The 21,575-nt window shown below is 41.8% G+C and overlaps 2 protein-coding genes across 5 annotated transcripts in view; one reads left to right on the top strand and one right to left on the bottom strand.

Moving 5' to 3' along the window:
* SERPINE3 (serpin family E member 3) overlaps window positions 1-19,261 on the top strand; it is a 28,708-nt gene extending 9,447 nt beyond the window's left edge. Inside the window, exons 3-9 of one of the 2 annotated variants that reach the window (XM_075850049.1) lie at window positions 1,653-1,886; window positions 3,607-3,804; window positions 6,328-6,526; window positions 6,639-6,739; window positions 9,282-9,368; window positions 14,576-14,659; window positions 19,049-19,261. In XM_075850049.1, the coding sequence (XP_075706164.1) occupies window positions 1,653-1,886; window positions 3,607-3,804; window positions 6,328-6,526; window positions 6,639-6,739; window positions 9,282-9,368; window positions 14,576-14,659; window positions 19,049-19,092 (947 nt within the window). In that variant the 3' untranslated portion in view covers window positions 19,093-19,261. The remainder of the gene's footprint in view (window positions 1-1,652; window positions 1,887-3,606; window positions 3,805-6,327; window positions 6,527-6,638; window positions 6,740-9,281; window positions 9,369-14,575; window positions 14,660-19,048) is intronic. The other variant, XM_075850050.1, reaches the window with a different exon arrangement.
* A 1,403-nt stretch (window positions 19,262-20,664) lies between these two features.
* The window catches only part of INTS6 (integrator complex subunit 6), a 49,117-nt gene continuing 48,206 nt past the window's right edge, over window positions 20,665-21,575 (bottom strand). For all 3 annotated transcript variants that reach the window (XM_075851774.1, XM_075851777.1, XM_075851775.1), the window contains 2 exons: window positions 21,165-21,299; window positions 20,665-21,048 (listed from right to left, as the gene is read on the bottom strand). In XM_075851774.1, coding sequence (XP_075707889.1) covers window positions 21,206-21,299 — 94 coding nt within the window. In that variant the 3' untranslated portion in view covers window positions 20,665-21,048; window positions 21,165-21,205. The remainder of the gene's footprint in view (window positions 21,049-21,164; window positions 21,300-21,575) is intronic.

Raw genomic sequence — 21,575 nt, 5'->3', positions numbered from 1 at the left:
AAATATCTCCATAATACAGTGCCATACAGGGCACCATTCAGCGGAACATGGAGTGCCTATGGCTCCATAATATGGAACGTGTCTCCATACATTCTCCATGCACACTCCACTGATGTATGCATGAGGCCAAAAAGTGACCTTGTTCACGAGGGGCGTAACTAGGAAAGACTGCCCCCCTCCCCTGGGTGCAACACACAGCCCACCCTTGTAGATAGTGCCACCTGTAGTTTCTGCCACACAGCACCCCCTTGTAGATAGTGCCCCCTGTAGATAGTGCCATACAGCCCCCCTGTAGTGTCACACCCACTTGTAGATAGCGCCCCACCTCCCCCTTGCAGCTAGCGCCATACAGCCCCCCTGTAGATAGCACCATACAACCCCCTGTAGATAGCGCCATAGAGCCCCCTCCTGTAGATAGCACCATAGAGCCCCCCTCCTGTAGATAGCATCATACAGCCCCCTCCTGTAGATAGCATCATACAGCCCCCCTCCTGTAGATAGCATCATACAGCCCCCCTCCTGTAGATAGCATCATACAGCCCCCCTCCTGTAGATAGCGCCATACAGCCCCCCTCCGGACACAGACTCGGAAGTCCCATGCTTCTCATGGAGCACTTCGGGGGACTTTCGGTCCCCAGTTGTCCTTATCGCTGGGTGTCCCAGCGGTCGGACCGCCAGCGATCACACATGTATCCCCTATCCTGTGGATAGGGGATATGTGTTTTGTGGGACAACCCCAAAAATGGTACAGCGGGGAGATACCTCCCTGCTCTACCATAGTGTTCAATAGTATCTGCATCCTAAGGACGCAGATACTATTGAATGTGGTGTCGCTGTGGTTGCTAGCGGCACCACTGGGCATGGGGGGCCCATGACGTCGGGCGGCACTGGCCCCCTCATTCCGCGGGCCCCATAGCGGCCGCTAGTTATGTCACTGTTGTTCACCACAATGCCAATCATAGCAGCCATAAAAGGTGAACTCTGATTACTGTGGCCACCAAGGCTGCTCTATGGGCTAGTGTGCTTCAACCATTCACTAGATCCAACAGGGCCTCAATAGTTGTTGCATAGTTCTTGAAGAGAGCACTGAATATAACTTTGCTATATTATGTATTTGAATGTGGTCCCCAAAAGCAGATTTTGAGGCTGTACGGTTTGTTTGCATAGAGCGTCCCGTATATGTAGATATAATTCCTAGTGCCTGTTATTTATAGTCCCAATGATCCTTTAAGTGTCCCCTTCTGCATTAAGAGCAGTCATAAATCATAACAGCTTATAAGAGTACTGATGGAGGTCTCCAACAGCAGATCCAAAAAAGTACAATTTGGTTGCGGAGCACAGATTTTGGGGCGATGGCTGAACACGAGGAGGAGAGTGTTGTTTATTTACATGTCAGTTATCCGTACAAGCCGTATGTATCTATGATATGTATCTCATGCAAATAGAACATATTTATGGATGAGCCGTATATTAATAAACAATCTTCACACAGCTATTGCTCCCTGAGATCTGCTCCATTTTAGCACTGTTCATACTAGCAAGTGGGAGAATTGCATGTTACCTGCTTTTTTTGAGAATGTAATATAAAACATGTTTCTGTGCCCGTTATGTAAATATTGATTTGCATTTGTACATTTTGTATTTACTACCAGATAAAATAGGGGAGAACTTTATGAAAAGAATGCATCGGGAACTCACCAACTCCAGCCAAGATACTTCCATCCATTTGGCATGCGCCTTATTTGTCCAAGCAGGGACACCTCTTTCCACCCAGTTTACGGAGTACGCTGCACAATGGGCAAACAGCAGCCTCCAGCTGACTAACTTTACTGAGCACAACAGGACAGCCAGTCAGATAAACCAGTGGGTAAACAGGAACACGGGAGGTGAGTAATTATGTGCAGTACGTATACACTTCTTATATACTTTAGAGGGAATGTAGCCTCAGAATGACATTATTTTTTCAGGTTTTAATTTTAAACATTATTTTTCAATATGTTTAATAATGTTTTTTTTTATTTTATTACTATTCACATAAAACAAAATTTTAAATATTGCAGTTTTCACAATGACCACTAGAGCAGACAGAGTAAGCTGATGCTTCCTGTTTTCGGAAGCTCACTTGTCAGCTTTGGTGTATAGATTGGGAAAGGATGAGCAGAGTCATTTAACTATCATCAGGGGGCTGGGGATTTAATGACCACTTTATTTTACTGCTGAAGTCCTAGATAAGGCAGAATAGTAACACTATACACACAGAAAAGGCTCTGTATGCACTCCCTAGTCTCTGGGGGAGGGAGCTGTACTCTATTATGTTCGGGAGACTGTAATACTCTATGAAGTTTCTCTGTCCATTGACTCCCATTCATTTCAGTTGCCATAAAGCATACACCCTGCTGCACTGTCTACACAGACAATATCTCCAATATGGCCTCACCTAGGGAAGCTTTTAAAAATAAAAAAAATAGCTACAAAAACAGAACACGCAATTTCTCTTCCACAGACTTAAATCTAATTAATAAAACTAAAATTAAATGTATGAGGGATATGTGGGGATCGAAAAGTGTTAGCAGTGTACTCACTAATATATTCCGGTCCCCCGTCGCGCTGATTATGAGATTTTATAGCGCTGGCGGGGGACCAGAGTCTAGTTGCACAGTCTTTCTTCAGGACGACACCACTCCGTCCTGTGACCGGTCCTGCTGTATTTTTGCAAGCATTCTTACTTTGCAGCATTTTTTCACAACTGCCTAAAATATTTGAACAGTACAGAATATACACAAACAGACCCTCGTACTGTACTTCATTTAAGAAGCCCTGGATATCACTCAAAACTAATTTTCAAACATGCTAGGAAACCTTTTTGCGATGTATTATATAAAAGGATGAAGGTTCTTTTATTGAAGGAGCATTCTAAAAATGGGCAAGGGACTACGGACTACTTTCTGTCTTCACTTAAAAGGGTTGTCTCGTTTACAAAAACCCATTTTCAAATTCCCTATTTTTCTGACTTCATAGATGGAAATGTCTCTGACCTTCATCTACTATTAGGCAGAGCAGAGAGTGGCACCTGGAGGAGCCAGCACATCAGTGCATTACACGGTCAATAGTACGGTAAATAGGTAAATTTACACGGTAAATAGGAACTGTGTAATGCTTCATTTGACCTGTGGTGGCACTGCAGGAAAGTTAAGGACTTGCTGCTTAGCTCCTCCACAGAATACAGCTTATGCTGGGTGACCCAGCAGCAGGATACCTTGAGATCAGCTTGTCAGGGGACTCGTCTAACAAAAAGTGATTGTCCAAAGAGGACAACCCCTTTAAGATGTACTTTGCACCTCATGTATTAAAACTGTAGTTGTTGCCCAAAGCAATTTATCGCAGTGATTTGCGGAGTTGCTACGGTCATCACCTCCAGTTTTTGTCTGTAATAATTTTAATGAGAGATGAACAAGCAAAAAAATATTATACATATACATCTGGTCTTTTCTTCAATTGATCTATTCAAAGTTTGTTGAAAAAGTTAGTGAGCAATTTAAGGAAATACAAGGGTGTCTCGTGTAAAATAAAGAACTGAAATTAAGAGAAACGTGCTTATTTTTACAGGTGGAATAGAGACACTGGTGCCTGGGGGACATTTTGGAACTGGTTTTACGCAGATCGCACTTGTGAGCACAATGTATTTTAAAAGTAAATGGAAGACAAAATTCTCTTTCACCGACACCCAGACATTGCCTTTTATTAGCACAGATGGATCAGTTATGAAAGTACCCATGATGCATCAAACTGCAGATGTAAACTATGGTAAGGAATGACTGATGGTACAATAACAGTAGTCACTGAATACAATCAATATACAAAATTATGTAATAGACTGAAGTTATCGGCTGCTTTGCCGTTATTTTATTAATACAGACTTCGAAGCTGTCCAGGAGTCAAACTGAAATACTGAATAAGGCTATGTTCACACCGAGTTTTTTGCAGGAGGAAATTCTGCCTCAAAATTCCGTTTGGAAGTTTGAGGCAGATTTCTCTCCCTGCACGCCGATTTTCGTGGCGTTTTTCACCCGCGGCCATTGAGCACCGCGGGCATAAAACACCACGAAATACGCTTCCTCTGCCTCCCATTGAAGTCAATGGGAGGTCAGAGGCGTAAACACCCGAAGATAGGGCATGTCGATTCTTTTTACTGCTCGCGGGAAAAGACGCCTCCGCCTCCCATTGAAATCAATGGGAGGCATTTTCAGCCCGTTTTTGACGAGTTTTTTGGCACGGTTTTCGCGTCAAAAAACTCTGTGTGAACATAGCCTAGTCGGTTTTATCATGACCCGATATCACTTTTCTGCATAGTGTACTATGGTACGATTTGAAGAGATCAGTTAATTGTTATTAACCTATCACCAATTAGCTTAGCTTTGCCTATAAAAGGCAGAAATGACCACTCAAACCGTATTTTATGCAGCAGTGAAAAGAATGTATTAGGGTACGTTCACACAGGTTATTTTAGGCTGTTTTTCGGGCCGTAAACGGCCGAAAAATCGGAAGCAGATTGCCTCCAAACATCTGCCAATTGATTGCCCCTGTTCCGACGTGCCGTTTCTTTTACGCGGCCGTTTTGAAAAACGGCCGCGTAAAAAACGGCCGCGAAAAAGAAGTGCATGTCACTTCTTCAGCCGTTTTTCATAGGCTCTATAGAAAAAACAGCTCCAAAAACGGCCGTGAAAAACGCGAGTGGCTAAAAAAAAAACTTCTGAAAATATTTTCAGACGTTTTTGAGTTTGTGTGTGCACATACCCTTAGGGTGGGAATCTGTGCTGCCTGCAAACTCCAAGAAATTACAATTTCAGGTAAGCAATTCTTTCTTTCCTGATCGTCCTACAGCAGCGCACAATTAGGACTAGAAAGCAATAATTAGTGTGCGTGTGGGAGAAATCAGTAGCTTTTACTGACCTTGGCACCTAAGAGGGCGGGAGCTCCCTCGAAGCCCATCGAAGCCCTGCGGCGAAATCGCGAGGTGCTGATAGGTTGCCATAGAAGCTGTAAGACTCTTAACTCTTTAGTTGTCCTCTAAAATGTGAGTGCTAGATCTGATATGTTATTTAAAGGGGAAATCCATCTAAAATGTGTCAGATATGGGATATGCGTCAGAAGAGAACAGCAACATAGTTCACCACGGGCACCGATTTCCAGAATGAAGGGGCTGTGGTGCTCCCTCTCGGCCATTAAAATGAATAGTAGTCTGCTTAGGCCTCATTCACACGGCAGGGTTTCCCGGCCGGGTGCCGGCCGTTGATAAATCGGCTGGCACCCGGCTGCATTAGGAATAATAGACCCCTAATGGGGCTATTCACACGACCGATTTTTTGACGGCCGGAAAATCCGGCCGTCAAAAAATAGGACATGCTCTATCTTTGCCCGGACACCCGGCCGCCCGGCTCCCATAGAAGTCTATGGGGCCGGGTATTACACGGCCATCACCGGAATGTGTTCCGAGTGATGGCCGGGTTTCCCGGCGCTTGCGCTCTATCTCCTCCTCCTCACAGCGCAGAGTGCATGTGAGGAGGAGGAGATGATGCCATTCTGACGAATGGCATCGCTGTACACTGTGTTGCAGGGCCGGGGTGTACAGCAGGTGGAGGGAGCGCTGCGCTGGCTCCCTTCCCCTGCTTGTTAAAAGCACCCTGGCCCGGCGACACCTTCGATGGCGCCGCTAGTAGTAGTAGCAGCAGCTGCTGCGGCTGCTACTACTACTGTAGCGACGCCACTATAGCAGAGCGGGGAGGTATCTCCCCGCTCTGCTATGTGCTAGCCGCACTTTAGCTCCTTAAAGGAGCGGAATCCCCGTGTTTTCGGGGATTCCGCTCCTGGACAGAGCGCTTGATGTCTCTGTCCATATCTGGGCAGTGACATCAGGGGAAACTCCTGAAGCGGAATCCCCGAACACATGGGGATTCCCCTTCAGGAGCTGCCGCTGATGTCACTGTCCGGATCTGCCCGGCCCGGCACGGATGCATAACTTTATGCAAACCGGCCGGGCAAAATGGCCGATTTTACCGGCCGACACTCGGGCTCGGGAACGACCCGGTCGTGTGAATCCCGCCTTAGACTGTAGTGTTAGAATTTTTTTTATCGATGACAATCTCTCGGTGGTGCCAAAGGCTTTAGATGCTCTATAGTTTTTGAAATCGGCTGAGTTGCAAGGTTACCAACTCCATGATGTAATCTACTGACACGTCTCTATGTATAAATATACATTTTGGGTAGACCCCTTAAATGATGTTCCATTATAACCACATTATGACCGTCCTCTGTCAATTTCTTTTACAGGTCAATTTGAAACTCCATCCCTTGAAAAGTTTACAGTAGTCGAGCTGCCCTATCTTGGGAATACAGTCAGTATGTTTGTGGTACGTCCTACAGACAGGAACACACCATTATCCTCCATTGAATTTAACTTGACATCAAAGAGCATTGCAGCGTGGTCCAACTCTATGAAAAGAATTAAAATGGACGTCTTTTTGCCCAGGTAAAAATGTTATTTTCTAAAATAGGTAAATAAGGGCTCAAACAAACCAATTTAATGTTATTAAAAAAAAAAAAAAAAAAATGTATATTTAGGAATTGTCTATATTTGACAGATTTAAATTAGAAAGCTACAGTGATTTAAGGAGGACATTGCCGGCCCTAGGAGTCTCAGATCTATTCGATCCAAGGAAAGCCAATTTTAAGGGGATTTCAGGTAATTTTATTACATGGAATATGTATGTATTAAACATTCACTAAATACTATTATGTAGAATAGGATACCTGCCGTTTCATTTGACTTTTCAGGATAAGCTACCGTGTGTGTACATGAGGAGCAGCACTAATTCTGACCATTATAGGACTTTGATTTTTACATTTCACCCTGAGCTGGGGGTGCAAACTGGCTGTCATACACTACACACAGTAAGAAGAGGAGAATCTTCTCCATAACCTTCTGTTTCACTCAGAAACAGCCCCAAGATCATGCAGGACATACAGTAGTTTAAAAAAAATAAAATATATAGCAGGGAGTATAAAAAAGCAAATAAAAGTAAAATATCATAATAACTTTTATTTGCCTAAGTGCAAATGCACTGGAAATACAATACATTCAATTACAATACAATACTCCACATTCAATTCCAAATCAAAACAATAACAAAATGTATCCAGTTTGTGTTAATCCTTTACAGAAAGTAAAGAAAAAGGAATAGAAGGCCCTGTTCACACAGAGTTTTGACACGGAAACCGCGTCGGAAACCACGCCAAAAAACGGATGGAAATGCCTCCCATTGATTTCAATGGGAGGCGGAGGCGTTTTTTTACTGCGAGCGGAAAAACCGTGTCGTCGAGAAAAGAAGCGTCATGCCCTATCTTTGGGCGTTTACGCCTCTGACCTCCCATTGACATCAATGGGAGGCAGAGAGTGTATTTCGCTGCGTTTTCTGCCCGTAGCACTCAATGGGCGCGAGCGGAAAACGCAGCGAAACTCGCGGCAAACGACATGCAGGCAGGTCCAAATCTGCCTAAAAATCCCAAACGGAATTTTGAGGCAGAATTTTCCTCCTCCAAAAAAATCCGTGTGAATCAGGCCTTAGGCTGTTCAAAAAAAAAGTAGTGCCAATATTTTTCTTTATAAACGGAAAAAATGTTTCATATATTTCACTTTACTGAACTAATATTTAGTGGCATAACCATTGTTTCTGAGAACTTCATGACATCTATGTTGCATGGAATCGACCAACTTCTGGCACCTCTGAACAGGTATTTCAGTCCAGGACAATTGGACGACATTCCACAGTTCTTCTGAATTTTTAGGTCACCCCAAATGTTCTCTATGGGATTGAGGTCAGGGGATTGGGCTGGCCACTCCAATACCTCAATCTTGTTTGTCTGTAACCAAGATGTTGTTCGCTTACTGATGAGTTTTGGGTAATTGTCGTGTTGAAACGTTTCAAGGGCATTTCTTCTTCGGCATAGGGCAACATGATCCCTTGTATTCGATAATAGGCCCAACACCATGTTATGAGAAACACCCCCATATCATGATTTTTGCAGCACCATGCTTTACTGTCTACACAGTGGACTGTGGCTAGAATTCAGTGCTCGGGGGTTGTCTTACATACTGTCTGTGGCCACTAGATCCAAAAAGAACAATTTTGCTTTTATCAGACCACAAAATGTTGTGCCATTTCTCTTTGGGCCAGTCAATGTGTTCCTTGGCAAGTTTTAACCTATTCAGGACATGCCTTTTTTTTTTTCAAAAGTGGACCTTTGCGGGAAGGTCTTGCTGGTAACTTGGCATCACTTAATCGTCTTCTGATTGTAGCAGTACTTACTGGTAACTTCAGATCTTCTTTGATCTTTCTGGCGGTGATCATTGGCTGAGCCTTTGCCATTTTGGCTATTCTTCGATCCATTCGAACAGTAGTTCCCCGCTTCCTTCTGCGTCTTTCAGGGTTTGGTTGCCAATTCAAGGCATTTGAGATCATTTTAGCGGAGCAGCCTATCATTTGCTGCACTTCTCTATATGTTTTTCCCTCTCCAATCAACTTTTTAATCAAAGTACGTTTTTCATCAGAACAATGTCTGGAACGACCCATTTTCCCCAGAATTTCAGAAGGAAACACACTATAACCAACATGTGCAACATTTGCCACCCTCCTACCTTAAATAAGGGCCAAAATAGACACCTGTTATGCCACAGAATGAATGACTTCTCCATTTGAACTTCTCACTGCTATTATTTTGTACAACCCCCTTTCAATTAATGGTTTAATGCATGTCCTAATTCTTGGCTCTATTTTTTTCCTACTACACTTACAAGTAAATTATTTGCTATGCAGAAATATCACTTCTACCAAAAACATTGATTTATCAGGTTTATGATGTTGGACTGCTATATTTTTGAACACTACTGTATATAGAGAAGTACTGACCTGTAATGACATGAATAAAGTGCTTTGGTTGTGATGCCTGTCATTCTGCTCTTATCTCCTGCACTTCCATCTCATACTTTCCCCCTCCCCTCTCCATAGACACATCTAATCTGATACATGTGAGCTGCAGTCCAAGAGACAGATATAGCTGAATTTTCATAGTAAAAGTCAGTTGAGGGGAGCAGAAAAACAGCCAGATAAGAGCAGAAAGAGGCTTGTTACTCTGATGAGATATATTACAAAGTTTCTTATAATCGCCTGTACTATTAATTTATGCAAAGTTTGTTGAAATGGACTTCCCATTTATTTTAATTTCAGAACAGAGAAATCTTTACGTTTCTCAAGCAATACACAAAGCAGAGATTGAAGTGGAAGAAGGTGGCACAAGAGGCTCAGGTGTTACAGGTGGGTAAAGGGTCACACTTAGTCATACTCCAGGTTATATAGTGCCAACATATTGTGCTATTGCTGTACAAAGAATGCCAAAAATGTCCCCGTCTCCACTGGGGCTCACAATTTCACTACATAGCTGGGGTCAATTTTATATAAAACCGATTAAAGTGTACCTTCAATCATAGAAATATACGATTATAGTGCAGGATTTTGAAAAATAATAGTTTTTCTATATAAAACAAGCAGATTTTGCTTCTAAATAGTTGCAGACATCAGCCGCAGCACATGCTGCAGACTTCTCATAGCTACAGTACAGGTGCCAGTAGTGTAGGATCACATTACATTCTATAGTGCTGGCTCCTAGATCTTGCCATTAGTCAGAATTAGGGTATGTTCACACGGCCTATTTACGGACGTAAATCGGGCGTTTTTGCCCCGAATTACGCCCGAAAATAGCGCCTCAATAGCGCTGACAAACATCTGCCCATTGAAAGCAATGGGCAGACGTTTGTCTGTTCACACGAGGCGTATATTTACGCGCCGCTGTCAAAAGACGGCGCGTAAATAGACGCCCGCGTCAAAGAAGTGACCTGTCACTTCTTTGGCCGTAATTAGAGCCGTTATTCATTGACTCCAATGAATAGCAGCGCTAATTACGCCCGTAATTGACGCGGCGTTCAAGCGCCTGCACATGCCGGTACGGCTGAAATTACGGGGATGTTTTCAGGCTGAAACATCCCCGTAATTTCAGCCGTAACGGACGCCCTCGTGTGAACATACCCTTAAACGGAGAACCCCAGTGCTGCCACCGAAAAATAATTGACAAAAGAGCAACTGCTTCTCGGAGTGTCAGTAGTTCACAACTCCAGTCAAAAAGCTTCACAGTCTGGAACTTCAGGATAGGGAAGATGGAATTTGGGGCATTTTTACTCTATAATGCTTATCCGCCAGCGATCCACTTAAAAACTTCTTAGTATACTAATCTCTGTGTATAAAATAAAGTTTCTAATCTAAACTGAAGAGCGCTGTATGCGGTTTATTAGCTTTTTTTTTTTCACTTGCAGGCTGCACACTCCAAATAATTCAATATGCAGCAGAGGAGACTTGAGTTACTGCAGCTCTTAACTTCCACCTTGCTGAGATATGCTACACTACCTTAAAGATCTTAGGCAATGTTCACATCAGCATTTTTTGTATACGTTTAGCGTATACGTTGGAAAAAAGTTCCCGCCGTTTACATTAAACGTAGTCTGCGACCCATGCCTAACAGTTGTGAAACTGAAAAGGACCGGGCACCGAGGTCATGGCAAAAAGGAGGGGTGCTACAAAATGTGCACAAAAGCACAATTTAACTGAGAGTAAAGCAACACATTATGGACTAGCGCACACCCAAAATAAACAGCATTATATCTATTTATATAAAAGCATCTAAAACAAGAACCGGTCCATGTGCGTTATAGCACAGGACCAAATGCAGTACCAACCCATAGTAAGGTATGATGACTGTATGAAATACGTAGGGTCATGACAATTGTAATATACAATAGAATGAAGGAAACAAAGAAATCTATGTCCTAAAATCTACACCTAACCTGGTGTTACTAGTAGTTCGAAATATGGAATAAAGTGCAAATGAAAATAATTCCACTCAAAACAGAGATAGGATACAAATATATATGCAATGTGACAGCAGGATACTAGGCTAGGTAATGTAAGTAAGGATATACATGACCCGAATGTAAGCTTCAACATGTGAAGCCTCCCAACAGCGGCAACATAGACTTGGTATCTGTGATATATCGTGAACTGGGGTTATGAGTGACAGATGCCACTGCATCAGTTCAATGGAGCAGTCACCCATAGACTATAATGGAATCAGTTTAACAGATACGTCATGAAAGGCTATTGGAAAGCTCACGATGTATCTATTAAATAGATGCCTGTGACATATGCCATACATTGGATATAATCACCCATAGGCTCCCAGGTTTTAAAAAAAAAAAGTATACTGTGTGGTATACTTTTACAGCAATGGAATAGCATAGTCTACTACACAATTCTATTCTTCAATAAAAGAGTTAAACCGACATATACAAGCCTGACGGAGGCCAAAAGGACACGCTTTTGGCCTCCATTGGGCTAATGGAGCCATATGGACAAGTTTAGTGTGTACTTCGAAAGCTCTCCCGATGTACACAATAAACTGACAACTGATGAACAGGGCCTTCGCGAAACGGAATAGCAAGGGGTCTGTAGTTTTGGGATTCATGGCTGCATCAGCACGGATTCAATTTCAGCAGTGTGAGATAAGTACAGGTGTCTCCTCACACACTTCCAGCATTTTACTAATGCATGTAAAAACGCCATGCGTTTTAAGTGTTTCTCCTGGCAATTTATTGCAATCTTTACATGCATTTTTTTCAAGTTCTATAGGGAAACCTATAGATTTTTTTTTTTTTTTCAGAAAATACACCGTACCTAGAGCATCCCCTGCATTTGGAAAAACCCCACCAACCCATAAAAACACTACAAACCTAAAAATTGTGTATGTAGGCGCTTTTATTTTACTGAAGACTATAACCCGTTAGTGACCGGCCCATCGTGTTTCTACGTCGGTCACTAACGGGCCTTATTCCGATGCCATAGACTTTTTACGTCGCGGCATCGGAATAAGTTTACAGAGCAGGGAACTGTCAGATCTCCCTGCTCTCAGCTGCTAGAGGCAGCTGAGGGCTGGGAGCGTCCCTGCTCTGCTGTGTGAGATCGATATCAGTATCGATCTCACCCGTTTAACCCCTCAGATGCGGTGCTCAATAGCGAGCACCGCATCTGAGTGGTTTTGGAGAGAGGGAGGGAGCTCCCTCTCTCTCCCACCGACACCCGGCGATACGATCGCCGAGTGTCTGTGTCTGTAATGGCAGCCGGGGGTCTAATAAAGGCCCCCAGGTCTGCCTGGAGTGAATGCCTGCTAGATCATGCCGCAGGCATGACCTAGCAGATGCCTGTCCGTGTTGAACGGACAGGCAGTAATACACTGCAATACAAAAGTATTGCAGTGTATTATAAATGCGATCGCAGAATCGCATATTATAGTCCCCTAGTGGGACTAGTAAAAAAGTGAAAAAAAAGTTTAATAAAGTTAATTTTAAAAAAAATGTGAAAAAAAATGAAAAAAACCCAGCTTTTCCCCTTACAAAATGCTTTACTATTAAAAAAACAAAATAAAGTTAAACATATTTGGTATCAACGCGTCCGTAACGACCCCGACTATAAATCTATTACATTATTTAACCAGCACGGTGAACGCCGTAAAAAAAATAATAAAAAACTATGGAAAAATTGCTGTTTTCTGTGAATACTGACTTTAAAAAAAATGTGATAAGTGATCAAAAAGTCGCATCTACTCCAAAATGGTACCAATAAAAACTACAAGTCTTCCCGCAAAAAAAAAGCCCTCATACGACCGCATCGGCGAAAACATAAAAACGTTACGGCTCTTCAAATATGGAGACACAAAAACAAATAATTTTGAAAAAAAAGCGTTTTTACTGTGTAAAAGTAGTAAAACATACAAAAACTATACAAATTTAGTATCGTTGCAATCGTAACAACCCACTGAATAAAGTTAATGTGTTATTTATATCACACGGTAAACGGCGTAGATTTAGGACGCTAAAAAGAGTGGCGAAATTTCAGATTTTTTTCTATTCCCCCCCAAAAAAAAGTTAATAAAAGTTAATCAATAAATAATATGTACCTAAAAATGGTGCTATTAAAAAGTGCAACTTGTCCCGCAAAAAACAAGACCTTATACAGCTATGTCGACGCAAAAATAAAAACGTTATAGCTCTTGGAATGCGACGATTGAAAAACGTAATAAATTGCTTGGTCATTAAGGTCCAAAATAGGCTGGTCATTAAGGGGTTAAAGTAATATCTAGCTGCAGTTTTGGGGAAACATCACCAAAAACAAAATTAAATGCTGTGTGTGAATTCAGTCTAAGGGTACGTCGGAAGTAGAACGCCTACAAACATCTGCCCATTGATTTCAATGGAAAGACTGCGTTCTGTTCCGACGGGGCCTTTTTTACGTGGCCGTTTTTCAAAACGACTGCGTAAAAAAAAAAAAAAAAAAAACGGCCGCGAAAAGGAAGTGCATGTCACTTCTTCAGCCGTTTTTCAGACTCTAAAAAAACGCGAGTGGCTTAAAAAACGTCTGAAAATAAGGCGCTGTTTTCCCTTGAAACAGCTCCGTATTTTCAGACGTTTTTTGAGTTTGCGTGTGCACATATCCTAACAGAGAAGGAAAAAGGTGTGGCAGGTGTAATGTGAGCTAGCAAGCTTGTAGAGGGACCATGACCGAGCTGCAGCTCCACTGTACGTGTAACATAGACAAGATCTGCTTTAGTTAACAGTAGCTTTTTGCAGGGCTAACAAAGCTTACCTTCCTAATTCTCAGTCAGTTCCTGTCCTCATTGCAGCCATAAATTAGTCACCGACATAAAAGTGTGTGCTTTTCAAAAGGTCACGAGCTAATTGCTGCATTTTTCATTTATACACCCATCTGAATTTCCACGTAAATAATTATTGATAATGCCGCATTCATACCTTCTTTGACTTCAGTATTATGCCAATCAGGGCTGGCATCACTACCCTTTGGGGGGACCACTTGGCCACCGGGTGCTGCCGTCATGGCTCCTCCAGGTGTGGAATCCCTGTCCAGAGCGTTGCCGGGGATTCTGCTTCTAGAGGGTGCCCCTGTCTAGGAGGCGGTGTAACTACCGCTTTAGTTCCCATAGCGGCTGCTACAGGGCCTGCAGCCTATCATGCACAGGATTCCCCGTGGAGGCCGGCATGATGACATCACTGGATCAGGCCAGCCTACGCAAGGGTCCAGTCAATGTTCATTCGCTCAGTTTGTTGCAGGAACGAGGCCTAGTTAAGTATGAAGGCAGAGAGCTGTGCCACATTATCTACCTGGGGGGGCTGTGTGGCACTACCTACAGAGAGCATTAAATTTATGGGGGTACAAACTGGGGGCATAAACAGGGCCTAACTTTTATATGGGGCCACAAAGTGACATTTTCTGCCATTACACTGCCGCCGTGAGATCCCCTGCAAAGGGGCCCACTAAGTCTGTGTTGCCCAAGGGCCCACATAAACCTGGAGCCAGCCCTGATGCCAATACTAATAATTCCTATTAACGTTTGTATCTTACAGCAATGGTGCTGCTGAAAAGATCCCGCATGCCTGTGTTTAAAGCCGATAGACCATTTTTCTTTTTTCTAAGACAAGCCAGCTCAGGTATAGTAGGGGTTTTAATGGACTAACCCAAACTGTAAATCACATGGTTTTTTTCTTCTTCCTAATCTTGGACAACCTCTAACAATATTTACTATCTGCTCTCCCCACCCCAGAAACAGCACCACACATATCCATTTGCTGTTTCTAGTATTGTAGCTCATCCCATTCAATTGAATGCAGCGAAGCTTCAATACCAAACAGGCCATAGCTAGGTGTGGTGTAGTTTCCAGAAAAAAAATAAATAAAAGCAACCAGTTTAAAGAGGCTCTGTCACCAGATTTTGCAGCCCCTATCTGCTATTGCAGCAGATCGGCGCTGCAATGTAGATAAGAGTAACGTTTTTTTTTTTTTTTTTTAAAACGAGCATTTTTGGCCAAGTTATGACCATTTTTATATTTATGCCAATGAGGCTTTCTAAAGTACAACTGGGCGTGTTTAAAGTTATGTACAACTGGGCGTGTTTAAAGTTAAAGTACAACTGGGCGTGTATTATGTGCGTACATCTGGGTGTGTTTACTTCTTTTACTAGCTGGGCATTCTGACGAATCAGCATCATCCACTTCTCTTCAGAACGCCCAGCTTCTGGCAGTGCACAGACACAGCGCGTGTTCGAGAGATCACGCTGTGACATCACTCACTTCCTGCCCCAGGTCCTGCATCGTGTCGGACGAGCAAGGACACATCGGCACCAGAGGCTACAGTTGATTCTGCAGCAGCATCAGCGTTTGCAGGTAAGTAGCTACATGGACTTACCTGCAAACGCCGATGCTGCTGCAGAATCAAATGTAGCCTCTGGTGCCGATGTGTCCTCGTTCGTCCGACACGATGCAGGACCTGGGGCAGGAAGTGACGTCACAGCGTGATCTCTCGAGAACACGCTGTGTGTCTGCACTGCCAGAAGCTGGGCGTTCTGAAGAGAAGTGGATGATACTTCTAATCACAACGCCCAGCTAGTAAAAGAAGTAAAAACGCCCCGATGTACTTTAGAAAGCCTCATTTACATAAATATAAAAATGGTCATAACTTGGCTAAAAATGCTTGTTTAAAAAAAAACAAAAAACGTTTCTGTAATCTACATTGCAGCGCCGATCTGCTGCAATAGGAGATAGGGGTTGCAAAATCTGGTGACAGAGCCTCTTTAAAAAGGGAATGTGTCATGCATCTTAACCCCTTCCCGACATCGGACGTATCCATACGCCAAAGATGGGTAGGGGGAAGTATGGAGCGGGCTCGAACAGTGAGCTCGCTCCATATGATGCGGGTGTCTGCAGTATGTTACAGCCGACACTTCAGAGTAACTAGCGGCATCGCGCTCGAGCGCGATCCCGCAAGTTTAACTCATTAAATGCCGCGGTCAATACTGACCGCAGCATTTAAATCGTCAGAAAGAGGGGGAGCGACCCCCTCTATCAGCTCATCGCGCCCCCCGCAACCGCGGGGGGGGGGGGGCGATGGTTGCTATGGCTGCCTGGGGGCTTAATGAACGCCCCCAGGTCCGCCATCTTTGTACACCTATTAAGCCTTGCCTCCGGCAGGGCTTAATAGGTGCCTGTCAGAATCACGATATACTGCAAGAAATTAGTATTGCAGTATATCGTGCAAGCGATCTAACGATCGCTGGTTGAAGTCCCCTAGGGGGTCTAATAAAAAATAAAAAAAGTTTAAAAAAAATTTTTTGGGGTGTAAAAAAAAAAATATTAAAAGTTCAATAGACCTCCCTTTTCCCCCTAGAGCATAGTAAAAAAAATAAATAAACATAATTGGTATCGCCGCATCCGTAAAAGTCTGAACTATTACAATATATCATTATTTAACCAGCACGGTGAACACCATAAAAAAAAAAATAAATTGTAAATGGCAGAATGTCTATTTTTTGGCCACCTAATCTTTCACAAAAAAATGAAATAAAAAGTGATCAACCGTCGCATGTACACCAAAATGGTATTATTAAAAACTAAAGCTTATCCCGCAAAAAATAAGCCCTCATACCACTTAATCGACGGAAAAATAAAAAAGCTGTGGCTCTCGGAATTTGGCGACGCAAAATAAATTCTTTCACACAAGGGTTTTTACATGTAAAAATAGTAAAATATAGAAAAAAAACTATATATATATTTGGTATCGCCGTAATCGTATTGACCCACAGAATAAAGTTAACATGTTGTTTTAATTGCACAGTGAATTCCGTAACAGCGCGCAAAAAACCATGGAGGAATCGCAGTTTTTTTTCATTTTCTACCCCACAAATAATTTTTTCCCCGCTTCCAAGTACATTATACGGCAAAATAAATCGTGCTACGAAAAACTACAACTCGTCCCGCAAAAATCAAGCCCTCATAGTACTATATCGACGGAAAAATAAAGACGCTATGGCTTCTGGAATGTGGGGAGGAAAAAATGAAAATCTGAGAGTTGTTTACGACGGGAAGGGGTTAATGAAGCTCAAATTAAATACAAGACTATAGTAGAGAAATGTTTGCCATTTTTCTTTCCAATACTTCCTGTAGGTGGCCACATTGGCAAAACAATCTTCAGTTCTTGTCTGTATAGACAGTGCAGTAGTGTGCGCACGCTTTACGGTAGCTGAAATAAATGGAAGTCAATGGACAATGTAGGGTCAATTAATACAGGAAGTAATAATTAACAGGACCCCAGGAGGTAATGTGGTACAGCCCCCGTCCCCAGCGATCATGCCTTATCTAGGTGACCAGTCATGACAGCGGCTCTGTCACCACCTATCTCCTACATAATCTGATCAGTGCTGTAATGTAGATAAAAACCACTGTTATTTTGAAAAACGATCATTTTTTTTTTTAACAAGTTATGAGCAATTTTAGATTTATGCTAATTCGTTTCTTAATGCCCTACTGGGCGTTTAACTTTTGACCAAGTGGGCGTTGTAAAGAGAAGTGTATGACGCTGACCAATCAGCTTCATACACTTCTCTCCATTCATGTCCATTTGTACTCTGCACCGCATGATCTCGCAAGATCACGCTGTGCTGTCACATTCACCCACATTAACTTTACTGAAGTGTCTTGAGAGTGAATAGACTTTCCTTCCATCCAGAACGCGATGTCTATTCACACTCCCGACACTTCAGTAAAGTTTGTGTGGGACTTCTGCTGTGCTGTGTGATTCTCGCAAGATCACGCTGTGAATGACAGCACGGCATGATCTCGCTGTGCAAGTAAGTCCCACACAAACTTTACCGAAGTGTCGGGAGTGTGAATAGACATCGCGTCCTGGTTGGAAGGAAAGTCTATTCACTCTCAAGACACTTCAGTAAAGTTAATGTGGGTGTATGTGACAGCACAGCGTGATCTCACAAAATCTTATTGCGGAGTACAAATCGACATGAATGGAGAGAAGTATATGACGCTGATTGGTCAGTGTCATACACTTCTGTACAATGCCCATTTGGTCTAAATTTAAAACCGCCTAGCTGGTCATTAAGAAACTAATTAGCATAAATCTAAAATTGCTCATAACTTGCTCAAAAAGTATTATTTTTCAAATTAAAAACCACTGTTACCTACATTACAGCGCTGATCACATTATGTAGGAGATAGGGCACTTATAATCTGGTGACAGAGCCTCTTTAAATTCCCCGTTCTTTACTCATACTCTTCCAGTCTATAGAACAAAATTGTCTAGTGAGCGATATAAAAAGGAAACCTCTGCTTATTTGGACTGCTCAGTGTGAAAATTTGAATTAAGATTTTAATTTATTTTTTATTTGGCTAGTCAGTTTTAAAAATATGTTTATAGACTTAAAACCAGGTTTGAATATGTAATTTTCTGATTAAACATTCCGCTTCGGGCAATAGGGAACCTTGTTATGTATCAAGTTATACCTGTATTGCTAGATTCAAATATAGTCTAATGTTTTCAGAACCATATCAGCTCCAATAAATAATAGAATTGCAAAAAATAAAATCAATGGTTTCTGCAGACATTGGACTTGTGTTGCTCAGTCCACTTGCAAATTCAGTTTTAGCAGTGGATTCCCATGAACATAAACTAGGGTTAGGGGTGGAGAGATTTGGAAATTCTACTGTAAAGTTAGAAATAAAACTTTGCGTCAATATCTTAAGGCAAACTACTTTACAAAATAGGGTTTGTATTCTAACAAATAATCTCCAAAAATAAATTACACTTATTTATGCTTTGTTCCACTGTTCTGATGTTCCATATGTAAAATATAATGGAGCCATGAGATCCTAGTCGGTTAGTTGACTTATCAAATATTTGTAAACTACAGTGTAAAAAAGATGAGCAAAAAAACAAAAGAAAGGTAGTTGAAAGAAATCACACAATGCTTCCATCGTCCTTTAAAACGGGCCTAGGTTCCTGCGCTAACACCATCTTGGTTTCTTTTGTTTGCAGGATCTGTGCTGTTCATCGGAAGAGTTACCAATCCTTTGCATTGAATGTGTGTACAGTTACAAAGATACTGAATATTTATTATGTCTGCTTTTATGAAATATGAAACCATTTATATTTATAGATACTTAATTGTAAAACATCAACGCTTTGTTACGTTTATATTATTACCACAACAAATGTAAATACGCCATGTAATGGACTACGATAAATAAACCAAACGACTTTTAAAGAAAAAAAAAAAAAAAAGCATAAATCATAAATATCTTGCATAATAAATCATTCATTAGGAACAATATCTAAGCAAGACTCTTGGATACCGCTACTGATAAAGTCTGCAGTACAAGCTGCCCATAGGCAGTAGAATCCAGTTCACCGCCATAGATGACTAGTCATACTTATCTTTTGTTTAGCGGACAAACCCCATAGAATATCACGTTATCTGCTATTGGAGCCTGGAAACCGTCACGGACCTCTCCAAAAAGATGAATACACAACTTTCTTAGGAAAGCCATTTCCATGCCCACTAGTTCACATGGCTATAAGGGGCCACTCATTTTGGCTGGTGCAGTTTACATGACAGGTAGTTTTTGTTTAGACTATACAGTGTCACATCCATTTTGGCCTTAAAATGTCAGATCATTCAAATGAGTACGTTTTCGATTCTTAGTTCTATGACCTCTTGATCGGACCATACCTAAAGATGTAGCACTGAGAGATCCTGCTTGGATTGCTGCAGTTCATAACATGCTGTGGATGTGGCCACGCCAAATTTTTACTCAAGGAATTGCTCAGCGGGTGCTGCGTGTCCAGCTTCTATTACCTTCTCCCCACAACCGTCTGTTATCGCCAAGGAGTAGGACTATGCATTTAACGATAGTCGTGCCTGGTCTTAAAGCCTCTGTCCCTGATCACAGGAGGATTTAAACCTTCACAATAATAGAGTTTTATTCTTTGTTACGAACCTAAAAAAGAAAAATCTTGTAGCATTGCCGTTTTCACACTGGCCACTGAAACAGGGTCGTCGTGGGCAAATAAACAGATCTACTGGAAGCCTCGATATAGAAGTATAGTAACAGCAAATACGCAGAAAAGTCTCAGGATGCACGTCTCCTGCCACTCCCTGGTTTCTGGGGGTAGACGCTGTACAACATCACTTCTCGGAGACTATGATAATCTAAGACATTTCTCTGTCAATTGACTTCCATTCATTTTAGCGGTGAAAGCATAAACCTGGCTGTACGGTCTGTACAAAAAAAAAAATACAGGAAGGGTGTGTCTTCAATATGGCCACACCCAGGGAATTTTTAAAGTAAAAACTATTGTCAACATTTTACAAAAACACAATACTAATCTACATACTTAAAATTAGTTATTCTTTCCCTCAAAAATAGCGGAGCACCAACAGACCCCATTTTATAAGTCGATCTGGTCAATAAGGAAACAGATCCAGCGTAGCGGTTATGAATGGAAACCATAACAATACAGTGAACAGGGCCTTTAACCACTAAATAAAAAAGGTTTTAATAAAAATTAAAGAAGACCTTTAAATAAATACCCAAATTACAAATATTAAAATAGAGCTTTTTTTATTTATTAATGGAATAACAAAAGTGCCTCTTTTTAAATAGTTTTCAAAATACACCTGTACAACTTACAATAATATATTCAAAATAATTATGTACAAAATATTACTTTGTTCAACACATGTGCTTCTGTCTAGCTATGTATCAATGACAAATTGCATTTAAAAAGTCTTTGTGGAAAGCGGGCACGTCCGATGCAGACACTTCAGACTTCCAATGCTATAAAATCAGTCTTTGAACAACCTCTAATCCTGGTAAGATTTTGGCAAATACCTTGATTGCAGCCGGTGATGCACTTGTATGTGAGGTGGAGGAGAGTATGCCGTGAAACCTGAGAGAAATCAGCATAGCTCGTCAGTGATCACCGGGATCTTCGTAAAAACGTCCCACTATTCCATTAAAGGCATCATGTTGATACTATCCATGTACATAAAAAAAAAAAAAAAAAAAGGGAAGCATATTTAAGCATATCAAGTCAGTGTTCAGACGGTTCAGACCATTTGGCCACAATTTATGTTCATTTGTGCACATACTTTACACCCAAAACAGAGAGTAGGGGTCTCCACGAGGCCATTTAACAGCTATTGAAGTGGTTGACTTGATTTGCTCTCATGTGAATTTCCTCTAAAAATCCTTCCAGCTGCTCAATCAGCATTCGTTTCTTAAACCTGATCAATAGGACAAAAGAGATATCAATTTACAGATATACAGCACAGGGAGCTTTTTTACTGGTGCTTTTGTAGCGGCAACATCTTCCACAGCGCTGTACAGAAATTACCACCAGATCAGACGCGGTGTCCCAATGGACTCGATCTAATTTCCCTATCCCACAGCACCATTCATCCTAGTGCCAGTTTCATAGCCCTCAAATGAACCAATCAGTATGTATTTGTAGTGTAGGAGGAAGCCCACACAATCATCTGGATTCATTCAAGGCAGCAGTG

Source organism: Rhinoderma darwinii, chromosome 2, assembly GCF_050947455.1.
Source record: "Rhinoderma darwinii isolate aRhiDar2 chromosome 2, aRhiDar2.hap1, whole genome shotgun sequence".
In the NCBI taxonomy this organism is placed as follows: domain Eukaryota; kingdom Metazoa; phylum Chordata; class Amphibia; order Anura; family Rhinodermatidae; genus Rhinoderma; species Rhinoderma darwinii.
Note: the sequence above shows the minus strand (reverse complement) of the source record. Positions and strands in the feature narration are given on the sequence as shown.